The sequence below is a fragment of the Octopus bimaculoides genome, chromosome 9, assembly GCF_001194135.2.
Source record: "Octopus bimaculoides isolate UCB-OBI-ISO-001 chromosome 9, ASM119413v2, whole genome shotgun sequence".
NCBI classification, from domain to species: domain Eukaryota; kingdom Metazoa; phylum Mollusca; class Cephalopoda; order Octopoda; family Octopodidae; genus Octopus; species Octopus bimaculoides.
The window spans coordinates 69,306,695-69,328,856 of record NC_068989.1 but is presented as its reverse complement, the minus strand read 5'-3'; the positions used below and the strand labels follow the sequence as shown (position 1 = coordinate 69,328,856).

At 35.4% G+C, this 22,162-nt stretch overlaps 2 protein-coding genes across 4 annotated transcripts in view; one reads left to right on the top strand and one right to left on the bottom strand.

The window, feature by feature from the left end:
• LOC106868035 (ragulator complex protein LAMTOR4 homolog) overlaps nt 1-9,788 on the bottom strand; it is an 18,354-nt gene extending 8,566 nt beyond the window's left edge. The window contains exon 1 of one of the 2 annotated variants that reach the window (XM_014913133.2): nt 9,676-9,788. In XM_014913133.2, coding sequence (XP_014768619.1) covers nt 9,676-9,720 — 45 coding nt within the window. In that variant the 5' untranslated portion in view covers nt 9,721-9,788. Of the gene's footprint in view, nt 1-6,098; nt 6,208-9,675 lie in introns of those variants that run through there. The other variant, XM_014913134.2, reaches the window with a different exon arrangement.
• LOC106868034 (UV radiation resistance-associated protein) overlaps nt 6,654-22,162 on the top strand; it is a 62,954-nt gene continuing 47,445 nt past the window's right edge. Inside the window, exon 1 of one of the 2 annotated variants that reach the window (XM_014913131.2) lies at nt 6,654-6,908. In XM_014913131.2, the coding sequence (XP_014768617.1) occupies nt 6,852-6,908 (57 nt within the window). In that variant the 5' untranslated portion in view covers nt 6,654-6,851. The remainder of the gene's footprint in view (nt 6,909-22,162) is intronic. The other variant, XM_014913132.2, reaches the window with a different exon arrangement.

Sequence of the window (22,162 nt, the reverse complement as noted above, 5' to 3'; positions counted from 1 at the left end):
CTAATAAGTATTGGTCTAAGTACCTGTAACCTAATGGTTTAGCAAAGTGAGACCAATAGAATAAGCACCAGACTTTATTTAAAAAACAAGTACTGGGATCAATTCATTCAACTAAAACCCTTCAAGGCAGTGTTCCAGTATGGTCACTGTCCAATGACAGAAACAAGTAAAAGATATCTGAAACTGAAAACAGATCAAAAAGAAGAATCAATCAAATTCAAAATTTTTTCTGACTATCATTGTTGCCATGTTGTCTCCTGTTATCAGTAACTTAGCAATGACACTGAGTCTTAATTGTTCAGTCAACAGGTGTTATAGGGAGATATAGTTCACAGCCATAATCCAGTAGGGTCCCTCATATGTAATTAATTGCTGTTTTTCAACTTGCAGTGTAAATTCCACATCTTCTGTATGGGCATAAGGAAAGAAACAGCTTGTGTGTGGCTTGAATTGGAAATAAAAAGTTTCAGACTGAACTAGTTACAACATCCAAAGATATTTTGGTTCTGGGACATTTTGACCAGCTACAAAAGTGCAGGTTGCAATGCCATTAGTAACACAGAATGTGGCAGCAAGAGAGCTATTCTGAAGCGAGACCTGGATGCAGCCTGGCTCCCTTATAGTGGAAGGAGTTAAGGGCTGAAACACTTGCCTAAGGAAGTGGTGGGGTTCCCCAAAGACCTGTTATACAGCTCTCTCTCTAGAGTCTTTTATTATTGACTGCTAACTCAATCACATTATATTTATACTTTTCTTTATTACTATGAAAACCTCAACTATATCTTTGCTGTTTTTCAATGGGATATGCAACACTCCTCAAATACAGTGTGCAGTAGAAAAACTTCCCATATTTTACATGGCTATTGGTGTGGCACTAGTAAACTTAGGTAGGTGGTGGTAACAGTGTCTTAATGTAGCTAATATTTTAATGTTCCCTATTATAATGATTTGGATTGGTACACACTGTGTTTGCTGCTGAAATGTTTATCAGGCATGGTAAATCTGGAGGAGTTTTTTTTAATCGAACATCTTGTATAATACTCACTTTTGACCCTACATTTGAAGTATGAAAGAGCCTATTTTACATAAGTTAGTGTTCACACATTTAATGCAGAGAATTCTTCAAATGACAATATTAATGAGTAATGTAAATTTTTAGCAAGGAAAAGACAATCCAAGAAATATTTCAGTCCTATTATGACCTCATCACTGTACTTGCCAAAGTAGTGTTGGAAGAATCACTGATTGTGTAAGATTGTACAGTTAGATTGGTTGACATAGGGAAATTTGAGAATATGTGATTCCCAAATACTACTATTTTCCATTTACTTTGAATAATTTTGTTTCATGCTAGAAATTCTTCAACAAAATATTAATTCTTGAGTACAGATTCTTGGCTGACCCACAACCAATTGAGCAGTTGGAATACAATAATACACTTGAACAGATCTTCTTTCTATAATGCCTGCACACTTTCACAACCTATACAAAACTTATTCCAGGGACACACTGTAATTTAGGTAACAATATAATAAAACATCAAGTATCAATGTTTAAGTCAAAACAGGATACAGGAATTCAATATCACAGACTATTCAAATAACATTAGCACAAAGTCTAATATTTTTGCAGCTTGTGTTAATTAGTTTTGAGAACAGCCTTGCTCCAGCCAAAGTCTATCGAACACTGCTTGAAGCTGACAATACAACTGAAAGAATTCCCACTTTTGTGATGTAGATATGTCAGTGGTTGTAGTGTGATTCTTCACAGAGTAAATTAAATATTATTAGGAGTGGAACATATGATTTCCTGCCTCATGGTCCCAGCAGACAAAATGGGAAAGGTATTACCTCAGAGGATGGCAAGGGAGGTGCACTGGAACAGCCACTCTGACTCACAGAGCTAGAGATTAATTAGTTGTGATTCCTTAAACAAATTGATTTATCGTTTTGAAGTATTATATCTAGTAAATCTAAGAAGTAGTACCAATTCCATTTTTTTTTTTAGCAAGAAATTTTAATTTTCTATTTCTGAGATTACATGTTAATTCCTAAAAAGATTTTTAAGGAACTAATCCTGCTGCATAACCCAAGGGCATCTCTGCTCAAGCTGATCAATGACACTCAGGCAGTCGACCAAATGACAAGGCGCAACCCACAAATATGTTGCCCTAAATGTAAGATACTTCTGCCCTAGTTGAAGATCATATCTTACATTCCAGCATATCAGGTATGGACACTGAACCTCTTCATGGTTGTTCAATTTACTACAATTAGCAGCTAAATCTCCTTCAAATTTAACATTACCTTTTTCGAAAATTGTAGCACTACAAGGCTTATGATTCACAGTAGTCATAGATTTACAAAACATTTATCAATGCTAATCAATAATAAAAGGTGTATCAGTGTACAAGAGGTAGTTTCCAATACACTGTATACAACATATTGGAAATTTCAAACTAGTGAGATCAATGCAGTTTATGTTTAGTGTAATGCTCTAATGATGTAGTAGTGTACGGTAAGTTTTCTTTACATGCCTTAGCCTGAAGGACAGGCAGCACCTATGATTTTTGCAGGCCCTATTTAAGCAGCTTCAAGACCTACAGTCAGGTAACAGCAGGGAAGGCATAAATAGTTATAGATCAGAGCTGAAGTATTTTCTGACCCTGAAAAGGAAATTAGTCTTTGGATTGCAGATTTAGTTATACTGTGTGTGTGAAGTTAGCCGGAAAGCTCAGAGATCATTTATAGCACCTTTGAGGGTTTTAGTTGCATGTTGTCCAAGACTAGAAAAATTGTTTCCTTGATATGAACACTAATTATGTTTTTGTGCTACTGAAAGATACAAGATTATCATAAATCAGTTGGAAGATGTTTTTGTAGTCTCTGTTAATTTGAGTGTGTGTAGGTTTAACAAAAGGTGTCTAAATTACATGTGGTTTACACCTGTGTGCAGGAGGTTAAGGAGGAGTGAATGGGCAGTGGTATTATTTGTATAGGAGTCAGTGTTGATAGAGGTGACAGCAATCAGATCATTAGTATACAGAAGGAAGAGTGTGAGACACATAAACAAATCTTGTGGTACACCAGAGTTGATTGAATTTGGGTTAGAGAGAACCTCATAAGCACACACTGCAATGATGTGATCTGGTAGGAAGCTTCCAATCCAAATGATGAGATGCATTGAAAACTGGCAGTTCACATCCTTGATATACTCAAAGGCTTTGGTGATTTCAAGTGTAGTGACATAACTTTCAATAAACTTCTCAAAGACAAGAGGTGTACGATAAAGACCTGGATCTAGACCATTATACTAGTAATACTAAGGAGAGAGAGATATTGGAAGTGAATGCTAATGATTGTGCTCATCACCACTGAGATGTTGGGAAGGAGAAAGGTAGATAGTAAACAGTGTCAGAGAAGATGTCCAGCATAGAAATCTAACACATGCATACACACCCACTGTATTTTACAATATCACATTTCTATGAAGAGTTATCTTCTCTCTAGCAACGTTTCCATGCTATGCAGCATGTTTTAAAAGATTGGGAAGGATCATGTAGAGAATTGATGGTTGTCTAGCTCAGGGAAATACTACTATTTGAGGGAAATAGAAAGGACATTTTCAAAGATGGTTGTCATGTGGATTTGAAGTGACTGAAATTGTTTTACACTTAGTGTTTGTAGTGGTGTGCCAAGGAGTGGAAAACTAAAGTTTTGACAGAGTGGAGATGGGAGCAAAAAAATGGGCGGCCAAACTGGAAATTTTTTTCACAGGAGTACTGCTTACAGAGCCATACTCCGGTGATGATTCTTTTTCCATTGTTTTACACTGTCAGCATGTTTCTGTTAAAACTAGCTATTTCTTCTATCACACAGCGATGGTACTGAACACTTTGAAAGCAAAGTTGCTGCCAGTGACATCTATGTTTGGTTGGAGAATGTTTCAGCATGCAAATAATTAGCTAATTAGAAAGCTTTTTGTCAGGTTGTGCCAATACAATTTATGTTATAGCACTCTCTGACCTTTACAGCATTTATGTAAGTGTGATATCTAACTCAATCATTTCCCACTCACTGTTCTCTACCTGATGTTTACCCACAAAGTCCAATTTGGAATGCAACTGAGATTACCCATCTTGTAATGAATGCAGACATGTTTTGCATTTCAGATAGTAGTCTTGAACTATCATCATCACAGCCACCATCTATTTGCTACAACTTGCACTTGTGTTATAAACTTAGTTTTGGTTGAGTGAGAATGTAAAGGGTTATTTCTAAGAGAAATCTGCTCAGTTCTCTTGTGTGTGTCAAAGGTAACATATTACATATTACTAACGAAGACTGCTACAGTATAAGTGGTGGAACCCTGACCAATTGGCTGACTGCAAGTGCCAGAGTGCAGTGGTTGGGGGTATTGTGTACTATGTGCATATGTGGACAGTAGCTTTGATTAAGCAGTGGTCGGGTTTGGAAATGAGAACGAGATCAAAGGTATTTAGTACGTCAGAATGTCGGTCAACAATCTGCACAGGGGATAATACTGATTGTTGTAGAGAGTTCAGAATGACAAACATACCGCTCCTGCGCTGCTATGAGGAGGAGTGCGAAAGTGTTGCGATACGAGAGGGTCGGCAAAAGTGAATTTATTATGAGACGAGTATGAAAGCAAATGTTTTGCATCAAAATTAACTAGAAGTACCGAATAAAAAGAGAATTAGTAGACGTTAGAGTTGGTGTTAAAAGACGAATTTCATACTTTAATCGCATGCTTAATAGCGTGCCAAATTGCAATACAACCAACCAAACGCTGAGTAAAGGCAGGACGGAAGTAATACAACTTTGAGTGCATGAAGTTTATCAAAGTACGGCCCCGCCCACAAAGACTGACAACTTGGTAGTCAAACTGAGTAGTGGACACAAGGTAGACACAAAGGCTAACATATTCCTATTAAGCATTCAAGACGCCAGTGGAATTATAATAGAAAAGAGGGTTGGATATGAGCAAAGTATTAGAGTTAGTTCAATAAAATGAAATGATTGAAATAATACATCAAAAATATGGAAAAGTTAACATGAAAATTGAACTGTGGTAAATTTGATGTTGTGTCCCATTATTTAAGAAAGATTCAAGTGATTCATATTTCAAAATGAATATCGCAGGTAGACAATTACATAGACAAACAGTTATATTTATGTTTAAGACGGTTTAACTAAAGCTAAATAATATTACAATACAGATAAGTCAGCATGTCCAATCTGAATAAATCGATATTTTAATCTAAAGCTAAGATATTAGCAGTTCAATCGTTAACGCATGGACTTTGAGACTTTTGTCGGCTATTTTAATACCCAGTTTACAAAATATACAAAGTCATGGGAGACGCGAGGTTATATATATATATATATATATATATATATATATATATATATATATATATATATATATATATATATATATATATATACAAAAACAAAAATTTCAAGATCACTTATTAAAGAAGTTAATTTTTCGAATAATTGAAACTCGTATTAATGTTCTCACACCCAAATATTATTTCATGAAAGATCGTAATTTTAAAGAAATCTATTTGTATTCAATGTTCCACGCCGACCCGAATGACTAATAAAAATGTGCCCAGTTTTACAAAATAAATATCCAAATGTCTTTCAGTAAGATATACTTAAAACAATTGTTAATTTGAAGGAACAAATATATTTTCTTTATGCAAAAATTAAAATGTTGATGTCTCAATTATAAAAAAATCAATGTAAACCACGACGTGAAACATTTTGTATCAAGAGAAAACCAGTCGATAATCTAGCCAGTTACTAAAATAACCCAGAACCTATTTCTTACGAGAAATGCGCAAAATATAAAAAAAGTTACTGTTGCGTTATAACAGAATCACAAAATTACGAAGCATTTTGAATTACGACGGAGTGTATATTTATAGTGTAGCATAGGAAATTGCAAATCAAAATAATAAACTGAAGAGAGAAGGATATTTCAAAATAATATTTGAAGCATGCAATAAGTTTAAGAGGTAGAAATACTGACAAATATCAGTAAATATTTCAATATAATTTGATAAATACCTTAGATAGTCCTCAATATTAAATTGTAGAAAAACATAAGGTCACGTGCTATAGTAAATTAAAAGTACAAGGGAGAGCACTCAACCGGTGGTACAAGCGGAAGTAAGTGCAGCTATTGCTCCGGGCTTAGTTCTTAAGAAACAGCATAAAATTAAATTATGTAATACTTTTCTTTATTCTTTAATAACATTTGCACAATAAAATTTCTGTTTCTTTTTATACCGTTTCTATATCAAATCATTTAATTTTCCTAGTCTACCTTCTTTTTATGCTTTATATATATATTTGATGAGGTCTTGGAATAAATTCTCCTAAATTAACTTAGGTCGAATAGTAATTGGAATTATAATTAATTTTGTATATTTTTCTGACCAGCTGAATATATATATACATATAATATACACATACATAAGCATATTTATTTATTTATTTATTTAGCCCTATCCATTTATATCTCAGACCGAGGACGGAAATGTCATACTGCTCATAATATAATTAAATGTAAAATCTAACCTAAAATTGTTGGATGACTAAATAAAGTGGAAAAAAAAATATCCTGTATTTTAATTATTATATATATATTTTTAAAACCAATTATAATGTTGACGCCCCCACCTTCAATTCTTCCTCATGTGATCTGGCATAATAACAAACATGGTGGTCTTGTCCTCAGCGAGTGTCTGTCTTATTAACATCCACTTAACATCTGTGCACCAAACATGGAAATAAGTCTTAGTGCAAAGCAGTTTTGTAATGGCTAGTGATAGTGACTGCATCGTGAGCAATGTCTTTGAATTGGCAACTCAACAGGTAAAGAAATTCTGTTTTTTTCTTTTCCTTTCCCATGTGTTGTCTTTTTGCAGACCGGACTCGTTGGCTATGGACATAAATTTATATTTTACAAGCTAAATTTAATTGCTCTTAATTTTTCTTTGCACTTTGTGAATAATTTATCAACAAAATAGAAATAGTTAGAGACTTATAATGTATTTATTTTCTAACTATTCTCTTAAGAAATTGAATTTGTCCCGTTGTAATTTTTTGGATCTGTCGACTTAACTTTCGGCTGCTATTTTTGTTTCCCTGATGACGCCTCTTTTTATAATTACGATTTTATTACGAAATTTATACCAACCTTCTCATATTCCCTTTACATAAACATAAATAATTCTTAAGCCTTTTCTTATAGAGAACAAAAGTTATTTAAATATATTTTCAATCAATAAATAACATACATCTAAGTTTATTCTAACCTTTTAAATCCACACTTCCTCACAAAATATTTCAAGAGTATTATTGAATAAGCGGTTTAAAAATTCACCCATTGTTACTTCTTTTTACTTCATTATTTTATTTTGCGCCCAAATTAATGCACGCCTGCATAATTACACATACAATAAAAATCTATGTGCATGTTTGAAGCATACAGTTGTTATTTCATTATAAATAAACCGAGAAATTGAAATTTATATCTATGTATAAAATAAACATATATTGGAATTTTAAAATCAAAGGAAGCAATTTTTGCAATCATTTAGTACTTATCATGTTAACATTAACTGAGATATTCAGAATATCACACAGAGCTAATTGTGTATTACTGCAGTAATACCGTTTTTGTCTGGTTTCGTTATTACTTGCTTTTATTGACTTTTATTTGCATACCGTTTTGATTGTGGCTTTCCTAATTTATCATAATTACCGGTTGAAATTAAAAATAGTTACTATAATTTATCAAATAGTTAGTTAACAATTGAGTTTTTAGATATTATTTCAATCCAATTCTTGTTTTGTTATATTCAACAATCTATAATATTGTTAGTGTTGTGGTTGCTTATTCTGTTGGGAAGCACGCAAGGAAGGATCCGCCTCCTAAATCTATGATGTAGATATAAAAAATCTCGCTTGTAGTGCTTTGCTTTTTAATTATTTAATCGAATGTTAGAAATTTACGCTGTCTATTATTTTTACGTTCTTGTTAACATAATTCGACTTGGAAATATAAAAATCATCGCCTCGAATTATTTTACGGAGGTAATTTCGTAATGTATTTAATTAATCACAGAAAGTGAACAGACGAAATAAAACCACTAGGCCGTTTGTTTGTTGATTGGTCTTATAAAATAGATTTTATTTGACCGTCGAAGCTATACGTTATATTTATTTGAAGTCTGTCCCCGCTTTGATGAATTATACTAATTTTTAATTCTTCTTAATCTTTATTCTTTTCAGCATTTGTGTATGTGATTTGTTTCAGTATTATTGTTATTTAGTATTAGTGTTTGTTAGCTTTCGTTTCCATCGGTCCTTGCTTGAGATTACGAATCACACCCCCTACTCACACACTCCGAAACTAGACAACCCCAGATCCCTTTGAATTCACAATTGTAGGGTCCCATGTCTAATATACATACATACATACATACACATATGAGTATTATCGAAAAAGAATCAATAAGTAGCACAAATATATTACCACATGTAATCAAAAGTAAACGCATTTTATATGCATGAATGAGCATGCACGGAATCTATGATTCATGCACACACAAACGCGCACATGCACAAAGGCACACACTCACACAGGTGCTTGCATACACCATACATGCAGCATAATTTGTATGATTAAAAGTGTCGGAAGGAGACGAGGTAACAAGATGTTTTTAAGTGGCTTTCATTACACCATTTGCAGTTAATTATTCATTCTCTTATAGAAGAGACACCGTTTCTGTTCCTCAGTTGAATTATTTAGCACCAAGCCAGCTCTAATCAAACACACAGGCTTCTGTCTGGTCAAAGGCATTCCAGTTATGGCGATCCCGTCTTTTAAGGATTGTGTTGGGCTATATTATATTTACTGTTCCTTCGATATTTAAGTGTGTGATTTGAGAGAGATTTGGATGCAATTTCTAACAGGTCGAGAAACAACATAGAAGCTTTCTTGTCGCCCTTATGTTGTGAAAGTCAGCGCGTATCGAAACTTTATTATTGGGTGTCCTATATTCGTGAGTTCAAATCTTGCAGTGTCTTTTTTTAATTTTTTATCCTCGCTGAACACTAATCAGTAAATGGAATATGCTCTTTCTACATACATTATATATTATCAAGCGGAAAATGGGTTTACAATTGAAATAATACTTTGAAAATTTATTTATATTCATTATTATGATAATGTTAATATGAGGGATGGTTGAATGACAAAGAGCAGAACGCCAGATTATCTTTCATTTTTAAGTAGTTGTTTTGATTTTTGCCTTTCTTTTAACCTGAGATCGGTAACATAAATAGCAGTTGAATATTGCGTCTGGAATTTTGTATGCTTTTATTCCAACCTACATAGCACAGCACCATCATAGGTTACGGTCACACTGTAGTTTCCCAGATGCCCATGCGGGTCTAGAGTCCCAGTTTTAACCCATAATGCTCCTATGACGTCCCTCACACGCACAGTGTGCTCTCATTCAGAGATGAACACGTGCCCAACATATATGTTTACATGCATGGAAGCTAATATTAACATACATTTTAGAATGTTTAGTTAAGGAAGGCATTTGGTTATAAAAAAAGCAAACTTTACCCTTGTTAAATTAGTAAATATTGACTTTATCAAGGAAATGGCCATGCCTCCAGTTTAAACAATGGACGCTCAAGAAGTGTCTTGGAATTACAGAGAAACAGACTTCAATATTCAGCAGGTACTCGGCGACAATAAGCACACAGGAAATAGTTTCTACCAAATACCCAGAAGGTTCTTTAGAAATAGTCGATAGCTTCTGCAACTGAGGTGATCTTATTAGCAGCAGGAGAGTGTTCTGAAAGCATAGTCGCCAGAGTAAGAATGAGTTTTATAGAAAATGATTTTGTAAGCTATAATCTCTGCTAGTAACGATGGGCTTCTTCATCTGAGGGAAGATTAGATTGTATGATGCTTGTGTATGAAGTGTACTGCTACATGACAGCAAGGTAAGACGTGGACTGGAAAGAAATGAAGTATACATGCTTCACTGGATGTGTAATGTCAGTGTACATGAATGATAGGATATTGTTGATTTGAGAGAAAATCTGGATATAAAGGGAACTAGATATACAGTGGTGGCCATAATATAAGGGTCAGTAAGAACAAGTGTATTGAAATAGTTATTATAGAAGATTGACAATACGTTGAGACTAGATATTTTACACATATTTAGATATATCTAATATCTATCTTTCATGAAAAGTTCAAGTAAATAGAAATATTTCGTGAGTTATGAGGAAATAAACAATCTTCCAAATTGCAGCTGCCAAAAGTTAAGGGTCACATAGAAAAAAATGAATTACTAACCGAGGTATTTGTTGTTTAGAAGACTATTAATGGGCTAAGTTACTTCTTATGATATTACATTATTGGAAGATTCAGCTGTCAACATTGCAGCTTGTGAGAGATGACTGGTGTCCTGTGATGAAAAACAAAGAATTGTGTGCCTTCACCAAGAGGGCATATCAAATTCCGTGATAGCAACTACTGTAGGAAGGTCTACAAGTGTTGTGCAACGAATTGTAGCTCGTTTTAAGTCATCAGGATTGATAGATGCTAAACCCCAAACCAGTAGACCTCGTAAAACTTCACCAAGTGAGGATTGTATTATGGTTAGAATGTCACTGAAGGATAGGTTTATGAGTGCTGCTGAGATATCCATCACGTTTAGCTCCACTTCTGATGTCAACATATCACACAAAACAGTTTTTCAGAGCTTATGAGGTTCTAGGTTGCTTGCTCAGGCACTGGCAAAGAAACCTCTGATCTCCAAGAAGAATCAAAGAGCCCGTCTTCATTTTACTCAAGAACATGTCATTTGGACAGAAGAACAGTGGTCGCAGGTTCATTTTAGCAATGAATCAAAGTTTAATGTAATTGGTTCCAACAGCAGGATGTATGTCTGATGAAGAAGTGACAAAAGGTTATCTCGTGCATGTGTGAGGAAGACAGTGAAATGTGGTGGAGGCAGTGTAATGGTAGGGGAAGGGATCTCTGCTGCTGGTCCTGGTCGATTTATTTGCCTACAAGGGACTGTCAATGCTGAAATCTACAAGCAGATTCTTAGACAACCTGCCCTTCCACATCTCAGATCCTTGTCGGTTCAACCTCCTATCTTCGTGCAGGACAACGCTCCCTATCACACAGCAAAGAGAGTCAAAGATTTTTTTGAGAAATGAAGGGGGTTGATCTCATGGACTTGGTTTGTAGCACTTAAAAAATCTATGTTACTTTTAAAGAAATGCTCTCCACAGCTTGGTAGTTATATCAAAACATGCATGCACACACACCTGTCTCTTCACACACATGCACACCTCTCTGTCAAATTCTCTTCGCTATTTCCCTTTTCATACTAACTACAGTAATCTAGTAATCTGTACCTATTTAAAATTGCAAACCTGTTCAATGTATCAATGTATTCTCTTCTCTTACCATTCCTACTGTGTCCTACTTCAAGATTCCATAGTAATTATTTTTAATTAATCCTTCTTTCTCAAAATTACATTCCTCTGGGATTCTTTTTTGTCCTTTGGTTGCTTTCTAACTTCTAAGGTGTAACAATTCAAATTGAAATATTATTTGCATGGCCTTCAATTGCTATGTGAAAGATTTTCAGAATTCTATTAATATCGATGCTTCACCTCAGACTAATATATCATCATCATTTTAACATCCTCTTTTCCATGCTTGCATGGGCCAGATAGAATTTGTCAAGGCAGATTTTTTATGGCCAGGTACCCTTCCTATTGCCAGTTCTCATCCATCTCAAAGCAAGATATTTCCCTGTGGTTGGACATATTTTCATGAAAGCTCAGAAACAAACGACACAACTTGTATGAAGGTGACACATATATTCAACCATCTAGTAATGTCAGATACACATTCACACACACATACACACTTTTGACAGGTTTCTGTCTATCAGGTCCATTCACAAGGCTTTGATCGGTTGAGGACTGTTGTAGAAGACACTTACTTAATGTGACTCACTATGGCACTGAACCTGAAATCACATGGTTGGGAAGCAGACTTCTTAACCACGCAACCATGCTTGTAATTAATGAATATATACATCTTTTATTTTGTGTCGAGCATTAGATTGTGGCCAAGCTGGGGCACTTCCTTGAAAGTTTTAATGGGAAAAAAAAATCAACCCCAGTATTTATATTTTTGAAACCTGGTACTTATTCTATTAGTCTCTCTTTACCAAACTGCTAAGTTAGACAGAAGTAAAAAAAAAAAAAAAAAACAACACTAGTTGTCAAGTGGTGGTGAGGGACAAATGCAAAGATGCACACACACACACACACACACACACACACACACACACGATGGGCTTCTCTCAGTTTCCGAAGCTATAGTAGAAGACATTTGAACAAAGTGCCACACAGGCAAACTGAACTCAGAACTAAGTGGTTGGAGAGCAAACTTCTTAGAACATTTCCATGCTTGGATATATATAAAAAAATGAAAATATATGCCATGTCCCTGAAGACTGGAGGAATGTTGTACTTATAAAATTTGACTTGAAATATAAACAGTCCAATAGCCTTTCAGGTTTTACTCTAGCCATACACACTATCTTTTTTTGTCATTACACCAATTGAAATTGTAAAAAGACATTCAACCTTTTCAATGTAGCAGGCAAATCTCTTAACTAATGATGCTCATTTACAAGGAGAAACATTCACATACTAATGTACATACATACACATATCTACAACAAGCTTCTTTGAGTTTCCATGTGGAAGAGGTAGATCGGGAAGACATAGGACAAGATAGTGAAATGTGATCTTTGGGTGTTGAGTTTCATGGAGGTGATAAGTGACTGATACTTTTGGCAAATTGCTGTGCTTGAGAAGACATGTCAATCTAAGTGAAATCATGGTCATGACCAGTGCTGGTGATGCATGAAAGGCACCCATGCCAGTGACACTTGAAAAGAACCTCTGCTGGTGACACGTTAAAAGGCACTCATGCCGGTGATGCATAAGACATCTAGTACACTCTGTGAAATGGTTGGCATTGGGAAGGGCATCCAGCTATAGAAAGCAAGCCAAAACAGACTGGAGCCTTGTGCAGCTCTCTGGCTTACCAGTTCCAGTCAAGCCATCTAACCCATGCCAGCATAAAAAACAAACATTAAATGAGGATGATGACGGTGGAACTTATTCACAAAGCTTTAGTCAGGCCCTGCCTGTGCCTTACATAACTGTCTAAAATCTCAGTTGCCTGACTTTCTTTTACATTTCTTTCACTCTGATTACCATGTTTTGCCTCTCAGAATCACTTTTCTACTCTGGTTACGTCATTGGTTCTTACATACCAATGCAGTCATCTGAGTTGTTTGTATTGATTCTCATATTTAATCATTTCCTCAACTTACACTCAACTTGTCACATATTGTCTATACATTGCCATACTCCTTTTTAATAGCTATTACTCTTCTACCCCCATTATTAAGTTCTATGTCACCCACTGTTGCTTTCATGTATGCAAAATATTTTTTTTTTATGTATGAGAAAGGAATTTTAATGAACTATAGATGTAATTGCTTTAGTTCTGTATAGTTATGGTCAAACATGTGATTATCATGATAAAAATATTGTGCATCTATTGTTCAAAGAGAGATAAAATAATTGTAGGGGTCTCAGACTCGTAAACAATGTAATGAAGCTGATAACAAATGTACTTGAGTGGGTGCAATTTGGGTTTGTGCCACAACATGGGACTACAAGTGCTACATTTGTTGTATAGTTCTAGTAGTCAACAATAGGAATACAAAAACATCTTCCACAAAGAATAAACAACATTGCATTTGTTAATCGAGAGAAGGCATTTGATGGGGTTCCATGGTCTGCAGGCTGATGAATAATGAGAACGGTAGCTGAATAGAAGTTGCTTGAGAGAGAGCTATCCAGGTCATGAATGAAGGCCTGGAACCTGTCAGGAGTTGGTAGCAATGTACTTTGTGAAGAATTTAGGGTTACAGTGGAGAAGTCAATAAGGCTTAATCTTCATAAAACTAGATGCTCTTAGAAACAGCTGGGCAACACTTGATTTTCATTGTAAAGCCTAGCACAGGACAGAAGTAGTATTAGTTTTAAGGTTTAAAAAATGAACTTTAATCAGAAAGACTTCTTCATGGTTAATAAAAGTAAGGCACTAAAAGTAAGGGTTACAGCTTTGTTAAAAACAAAGTTTCTTTCTGAGAAAATAGTTCACCAAATGTGTGATGCTGCTTGGCTATAAGAGACAGACAAAGAAGCCGGAGGACATCAAGAAAATAACCTGATTTTCCTTTTATTGCCTGACAATGTAAATTATGGTTGGAAATCAGACAGAAGTTTGATATATTGAAAGTGAAAGAGCAGAATGACAACGGCTACTCAGCAATAACATCAACAGCCCTACTTGTGATTGTTCGTCCTGCTAAGAAATAGTGGCCAGCTCTCCCTCAAGTTACATTCTACCATTTTAAGAAAAGGAAAAGACATATTGGATGATGTAGTCCTGCATAGACAATGTCTGAAGTAAAAGTTGGGATGATCATAGTTGAATTCCTTTGATTATAGATTTGTTTATTAGGTCCAACAAAGAAATAACTCTATTTACATCATCTCTCTCTCCCCTCCCTCCTCTCTATCTTTTTTTCTCTCTCTCTAATAGATTTATTTGCGTGATTGCACGAATCTGTTTATTACTTCCAAAAAAGTTTGCTATTTCATATTTTTCTTTTATTATTGATTGTATGGGTCTTCAAAATGAAGGTTCTGAGTTCAAACTCTGCTTGCAGAAATGTTTATTTAAGTAATAGGACTCCCATAGACAATTGTAGATATGACTCTGGAACACAAAGAAATTTGGGCATTTAATCTGAAATCATTATTTGAGAATAACAGACTTAAACAGCAAATTTATACCACTCAAGACGATTCAGAGCATTTTCTATAAATTTTTAAGTGCTTAAATCTTACATTTACTTACTTGAAAGGTTTTAGCCACTTATATTGACCACAATTTTTCAAGTGGTGTTAAAATAAGGACTGGCATAGAAACTGCTTTGCACATACATTTGTGCATGCACATACATACGTAAGTAGTTCAAGCTAGTTTAGCAGCCCATTACCCTGGAGTTTCTGCAGCATTCCACTGCTTTATCAGACAAGTCAGACTATTGTACTCTGTATTGAGTACTCTTTTTCTAGATCATCACCCAAGAACAGATAAATGAGTGTGTACACACACATGCATGTATGCACACAGTGCACACAATGCATGTACACACACACACAGTTTATTTAAGCTGGTCCAGCAAGCTGTTACTCTGGTGTTTCTGCAGCATGCTGAGACTTCTTCAGTTAAGTCAGGCTTTCCCACTCTGTTTCTATTGAATACATTATCTCCAGATTGTTACCCCAGAGAGACACACTCAAACCATGAGTGTGTCTCTCTGTGCAGTTTCCATTTATAAATATCACTCAGAAGGCATTGGTCAGCTTAACACTTAAGTCGACACTTGCCTAAGATGCCATGTAGTTAGGCCCACATGTTTACCCTTACAGCCACATGGGCTCATGTTTGAGGCTACATTGTTGCAATGCAAACTTCTTAACCAAACAGACATAGTCATAGTTTTTAACTCATATGATCAAGTTGACATATAAAAGACATCCCAGCTGTGACCAGGTATCTTGTTTGTTTTTATTTCTTTTTCAAACTTAGTTTGTCTCAGCCTACATTATTTTTTTTAATATGTTTCCCTGCACTCTGCAAATACTTTGAGTTATCCAACACCAGTAATTAACATAGCTAATTGGCTGGTTAAATCACCTTTTCATTTTAACAATAAAATTATTCAAATTAAAACAGAGTATTTATCTATAAATTTCTAAGTTGTATGTTTAGATAGGAAAAGGCATTTATTAGATAAAATGAAACAAAATTATGCTGTTATATTTACAAGTTGTTGTTTAGCTCACAATTAGCCTTCATTAAACAGTCCTATGATTGAAGACCATATTATCTTTTTCAGACATTGTATACCTAGGACTATATTATCCTGTGTCTCCTTTTTTTTTTTTTTTAAAGACAATAAGATATGATTTGAGAGAGATTTGACTACTATTTTTAACAACAGGTCAAGCACCTGTACAGATGCTCCCTCATTGGCTTGTATTACGTATAACCCAGTGCAAGCTTTGGACACATAAGAGGTGTAGCAGCATCAAAGGAAGGTTAACAGAGAATATAGTCTTTGTGTGTAGCAAATGTGCAGTACAATAAGCACTAGAAATATGCAGACAGCAGGCTTCCTCAAATGCTCAGGTGGATCATTAGAAGTAACAGATAGCTTCTGTTACCTAAGAAACCAAGTTAGCGGTGATGGAGGGAGTTCTGAAAGTGTACTTGCTAGGATAAGAATGGGCTGAGCAAAGTTCAGAGTGTTTCTACCTTTGTTAGTAACTAAGGGCCTCTCCCTCAGAGTAAAAGGCAGATTGTATGATGCCTCTGTACATACATCTACGTTACATAGCATTGAAACTTGGGCCTTGATTACAGAGGACTTACAAAGGCTTGAAAGAAATGAAGCTAGCATGCTCCACTGAATGGGTAATGTCAGTGTGCATGCACGACAGAGTGCAAATGATTCAAAAGGAAAACTGGGTATAAGAGGCACCAGATGTGTATGCAAGAGAGAAGACTATGCTGGTTTGGTTATGTGTTGCGTATGGATGAGGACAGCTGCATAAAGAAGTGTCAAGCTCTAATTGTGGAGAGTACTTGTGGAAGGGTTAGACTCAAGAAGACAAGGGACATAATAGTAAGAAAGGATCTTCAGATGCTGGGCTTCACTGAGGAAATGACAAGGGACCAGGAGATGAGGTAATTTCCTGTACTTGATGATACACGTCAAGCTAAGTAAAACTCTTGTCTTATACACATACAGACTTTGTCCTTACAGGTGTCAGTGCCACTTAAAAAGCACCTGTGCCAATGCTGTGTAAATGCACCTGTACTGGTGGCACATATAAAGCACTCAGCACACTCTGTTAAGTGGTTGGCATTAGGAAGAGCATCCAGCTGTAGAAACCATACCACAACAGACATGTGAAACTGTCCAGCCCATGCCAGCATGGAAAGCAGACATTAAATGATGATGATGATATATTGGTAGAATTGTTAAAGTATCTGACATAATACCTTAAAGTATTTGTTTTGACTCTTTATGCTCTGAGTTCAAATTCAGCTGAGATTAGTTTTGCCTTTTATCCTCCTGGGATTGATAAAATAAAGTTGCAGTTAAGTACTAGGGACCATATAATCTGAAGCCTTGTCATTTAAAAAAATTTTCTTACAGGTCAGTTATTGGTGCCACCTGTTTGTCTTTCCCATAACAAATTTGTGCTTGTGGAAGATTATCAGAGAAAGTAGTGCTTGTATGTGGAAGATGTACAAGAACCATAAAAACTACAGATACTTGGGAAATGGATTTTCTCAAATGCCCCAGAGACTCTTTAGAGGTAGTGGATAATTTCTGCTATTTTGGGGACCAAATTAGTTGTTGAGCAGGATGTATAGAAAATGTCATAGCTAGAATAAGAATAGGATGGAAAAAATACAGAGAGATTTTACTTCTGTTGGCAGCCCAAAGTCTCCCTCCCTCTCTGAGTGAAAGGAATATTGTGTGATGCATGTATACAACCAGCAATTTTACATGGTAGTGAGGTGTGTGCCTTGACTGCAGAGGGAATGCAAAGGTTAGAGAGGAATGAAGCTAGTATGCTCCACTGGATGTGCAATGTAAGTGTACATGTTAGGCATAAGAGGAATTAGATGCAATGTGCAAAGGAGGAGACTACGCTAGTTTAGACATGAGATGTGGATGGATGTAGACAGCTCTATAAAGAAGTGCCGGTCACTTAAAGTGGAGGAAACCTGTGGAAGAGGGAGACCGAGAGAGATATAAGACAGAGTATTGAAGGACAACCTCAGGACACTGAACCTTACCAAGGAGATGACAAAGGACCAAAATATCTGTAGGCTTGCTGTACTCAAGAAGACCCATCCTCCACAGCAGAAGTGTTAATGCTGCTCTCCTTACTGAAGAGAATTGGCCTGCAAGAGCCCTGTGCTGGTGCCATGTAAAAAGCATTCATGCTGGCATCAAGTAATGAGTGCTCATTCCAGCACTACATAAAGAGGTACCTGTGCCAATTCCACATAAAAAGCACCCATGCCAGTGCCATGTAACAGGCACTCAGCACACTTTGTAAAGTGGTTGGTGTTAGGAAGGGCATCCAGTCATAGAAAACAAGTCAAATCAGACTGAAACCTGGTGCAGCTCTCCTGCTAGCCAGCTCTAGTCAAATCCATGCCATCATGGGAAATAGACATTAAAGGATGATGATGATGCATGTTAATTATCATTTACATTAATATCTCAGCAGTTAATTTAATAGCTGTCTATCGTTGTGCAGATACGAGTTTCTCAATTCATTATTATCTAGATATCAAATTTTCTTGTCTTATTTTTACATTTAATTATTAAACATTAGTGTTTATTTACTTTTGCTATCAAATCAAATTCTAGTTAAGAATTATTCTAATTACATTAAAAAATGTAAATGTCAGCTTGACAGATTCTGCTTCTGTGTGATTAACTTTTTAGCATTTAAGCCGGTCATATCCAGCCCATATATTTTATGTTCAGACTAGTCAGATGTAGCCTCTCACACTTACCCTACAATGTCATTCTAAAAATAGACAATCACATAATTGAAATTTCAAAGCAACACAATTATGCATGATAAATTCAAAAAAATGTGAACATGCATTACATGAGACAGTGTAATCTAAACGCTGAAAGATTAAGTTTCTATGTATTGATTTCTGTATGTGTATGTCTGTGTGTTTATTTCTCCTACAGTCCTTGTGGTTAATCTAGTTTATTTTTATCCTATAAACATATAAAGTGGTGCTCAAAAGTTCCTGTCTTTAAGTAAAAGAATATACAAGAGGATCAATTATGATTTTATCCAACATATTCCCCTTTCAGATTCACACACTTATTGCAGTGGTCCTTTAGTTTTTCTAGATTCTGTAAAAGAACTCAGAAAGTTAGCCTCTAAACGGGCCTTTCATGATACCCTTAAAGCCAGGAAATTTTCAACACCCCACTCGTATGTATTGATTTGTGTGTGTTTATTTCTCCTACAGTTTTTATTAATATATTTTATTCTTACCCTCTAAACATACAAAGGGGTGCAGAAAAGTTCCTGGTTTTGGGTAAAAGAAAATACAGGAGGATTTTATCCAACATATTCCCATCTCAAATTCACACAATTATTGCAGTGATCCTTCAGTTTTACTAAACCCTGTAAAAGAATGCAGAAGGTCAGGCTTTCAACCAGGCCTTTCATGATACCCTTAAAGCCAGCACCACTCCCTATGTATGTATAGATTTGTGTGTGTGTGTTTATTTCTCTTATAGTTCTTATGCTTAATATATTTTTTCTTACCCTCTAAACAAACATTTACATATTTATCTTTTACTTGTCTCAGTCATAAGACTGCAGCCATGCTGGAGCACCACTTTGGAAAATTTTTCAGTCAAATGAATCAACCCCAGCACTTATTATTTTAAGCCTGGCACTTAATCTATCGGTCTTTTTGCCAAACCTCTAAGTTACAGGGGTGTAAATGTACCAGCACCAACCAAATGGAATTGATGTTTAATTTGAGCTGTTGCAAAATTATTTGAAGGAATGGTTAGAGAAAAGGAAGAGTGCAGTGTTTAAAGGGAGTGAGGGGGCTGTTGGGAAAAAAGTTAGCAAAAAGCATCGAATAGGCTTGTTGTTTACTTCTTGCTTACTATTGACCATCCTAACTGCTAGTCAGTCATACATTGTGTGTCAACGACTAACATTACATAGAGTAGTCCTTGTTTCATATAAAACAGGATGTGTGATTTGAAGGTGATTTGTTTGCTATTTCTTGCAGTTAGCATAGTAGCTGTCTTAGAAAAAAAAGAAAACGATAGCAAAAAGAGGAGTAATACCAGGAAAGTGAATGAATAAGTACTTGGCAAATATTTTTTGAGTTTTGATTTTGTTTCTATTTAGACTTTTTAAAAAAATCTAGTTTTCTTCAATTCTAGACCTGTCCAGTGTTGTTCGGTACTGGTGATACTGTATCTTATTTTAGTCATTTCTACAAATAGATTTAAAAAATAAGCAATACACAAAACATTTCATGTAAGAAAGAATACACTGTTTGGATGATGTAGGGCATAGTTGTTTAGTTTTCGACTCATTCTGGATGTTAACTACTAAATTTTTTTATGTAATGCTTTAGTCATTACATAAAATAGAACTCCAGTTTGAACACCTACAGTCGTCTGCAGGGAATAAATTTCAGAGGTCTAATGTTTTAGGGTAAAAGAAGATTGTGCATGATGGTTAGTGCTGCACTGTGAGCAGTCAGGGACAGGGTATGGATGACGAGAGGATGAGAGACAAGTGTGTTGAGTTGAACTCAGTGGAGGTAGTATGCAGTTAAGTAGTTTCAAGAAGCAGACATCCTTATGGAAATGAGATAATGGACAGAATGATGAGACAATACATATGTAGGCCTGACATTGCACTGGGTTTGTGAGTCATTATTTATGGGCCAGTCAAAATCAGTAAAAGCTAATTTCATAATGCTTTTTAAAAAAAAAAAAATTTAATTACATTCTGTGTAATTAAAAGTAGTTTAGAAAGTTAATGGTCACCACAATTACTAACTCCTTTTCAATTAAGTAGAGACTCAATCTGGTCTACCTCAGGAGAATCTCACAACTCTTGCTATCTTTGTCACTTAGTTTTTGTTATCGTTTAGATCAGAGTTAACTCTGACCAAGCAGACCTATGAGGAACGATAAGCCAGCCATGATCAAACTATCTTTTCTTTAGACATTGCTGTATGTAATACCACATTCTTTTTATGTGTGTGTGTGTGTGTGTGTGTTATATTTTTTTAAACAGAAAAGTATGATTTGAAAGAGATTTAGTTGCAGGTTGAGCGACTGCATTGGGGCCTCTTTCAGCTTTATGTGCACAATATCTAATCTCATTTCCCCTCAGCAAAATAAGCATCAGCTGCTTGGATAAGCACCGCACTACTGACTGACCAAAAGTTCAGCATTTGAAAGCTAAAGATGCCATCAAGCTTTAAAATCTCTGAGTAATTTGTAATAAAATAAAAGAGAAATAGCTTTTAACATTGTAAGAGTTATAAATTTCTTTAGCTTACATTGATGTGTCTAAGACACAGTAATGGCAGCCAATCAATATTGACAGGCTTCACTGTACAAGAGAAAAAAAAAATCCAGTTTAAGCAGAAAGCCATTTGATTGTAAGGGCAATAAAACTTACTCACACACTACAACATCTGGCCCACAGACAAAAGCTTACTCGCCAACACACTACAATGTCTGGCCTGCCGATAAAGACTTCCCAACTCACTATGACTGGCCCATAGACAAAATCTTACCAATACACTATGTCTGCCTCACAAAGATGTACCAATAGATCAAAATGTCTGACCCAGATACAAAACTTAATCTCCAACACACTGCAATGACTGGCTTATTTTGCTGAGTGGAAATGAGGTTAGTTATTGTGCACATAAAGCTGAAAGAGGCCCCGATGCAGTTGCTCAACCTGCAACTAAATCTCTTTCAAATCATACTTTTCTGTTTAAAAAAATATAACACACACATAAAAAGAATGTGGTATTACATACAGCAATGTCTAAAGAAAAGATAGTTTGATCATGGCTGGCTTATCGTTCCTCATAGGTCTGCTTGGTCAGAGTTAACTCTGATCTAAACGATAACAAAAACTAAGTGACAAAGATAGCAAGAGTTGTGAGATTCTCCTGAGGTAGACCAGATTGAGTCTCTACTTAATTGAAAAGGAGTTAGTAATTGTGGTGACCATTAACCTTCTAAATTACTTTTAATTACATAAAATGTAATGAAATTTTTTTTTAAAAAAAGCAC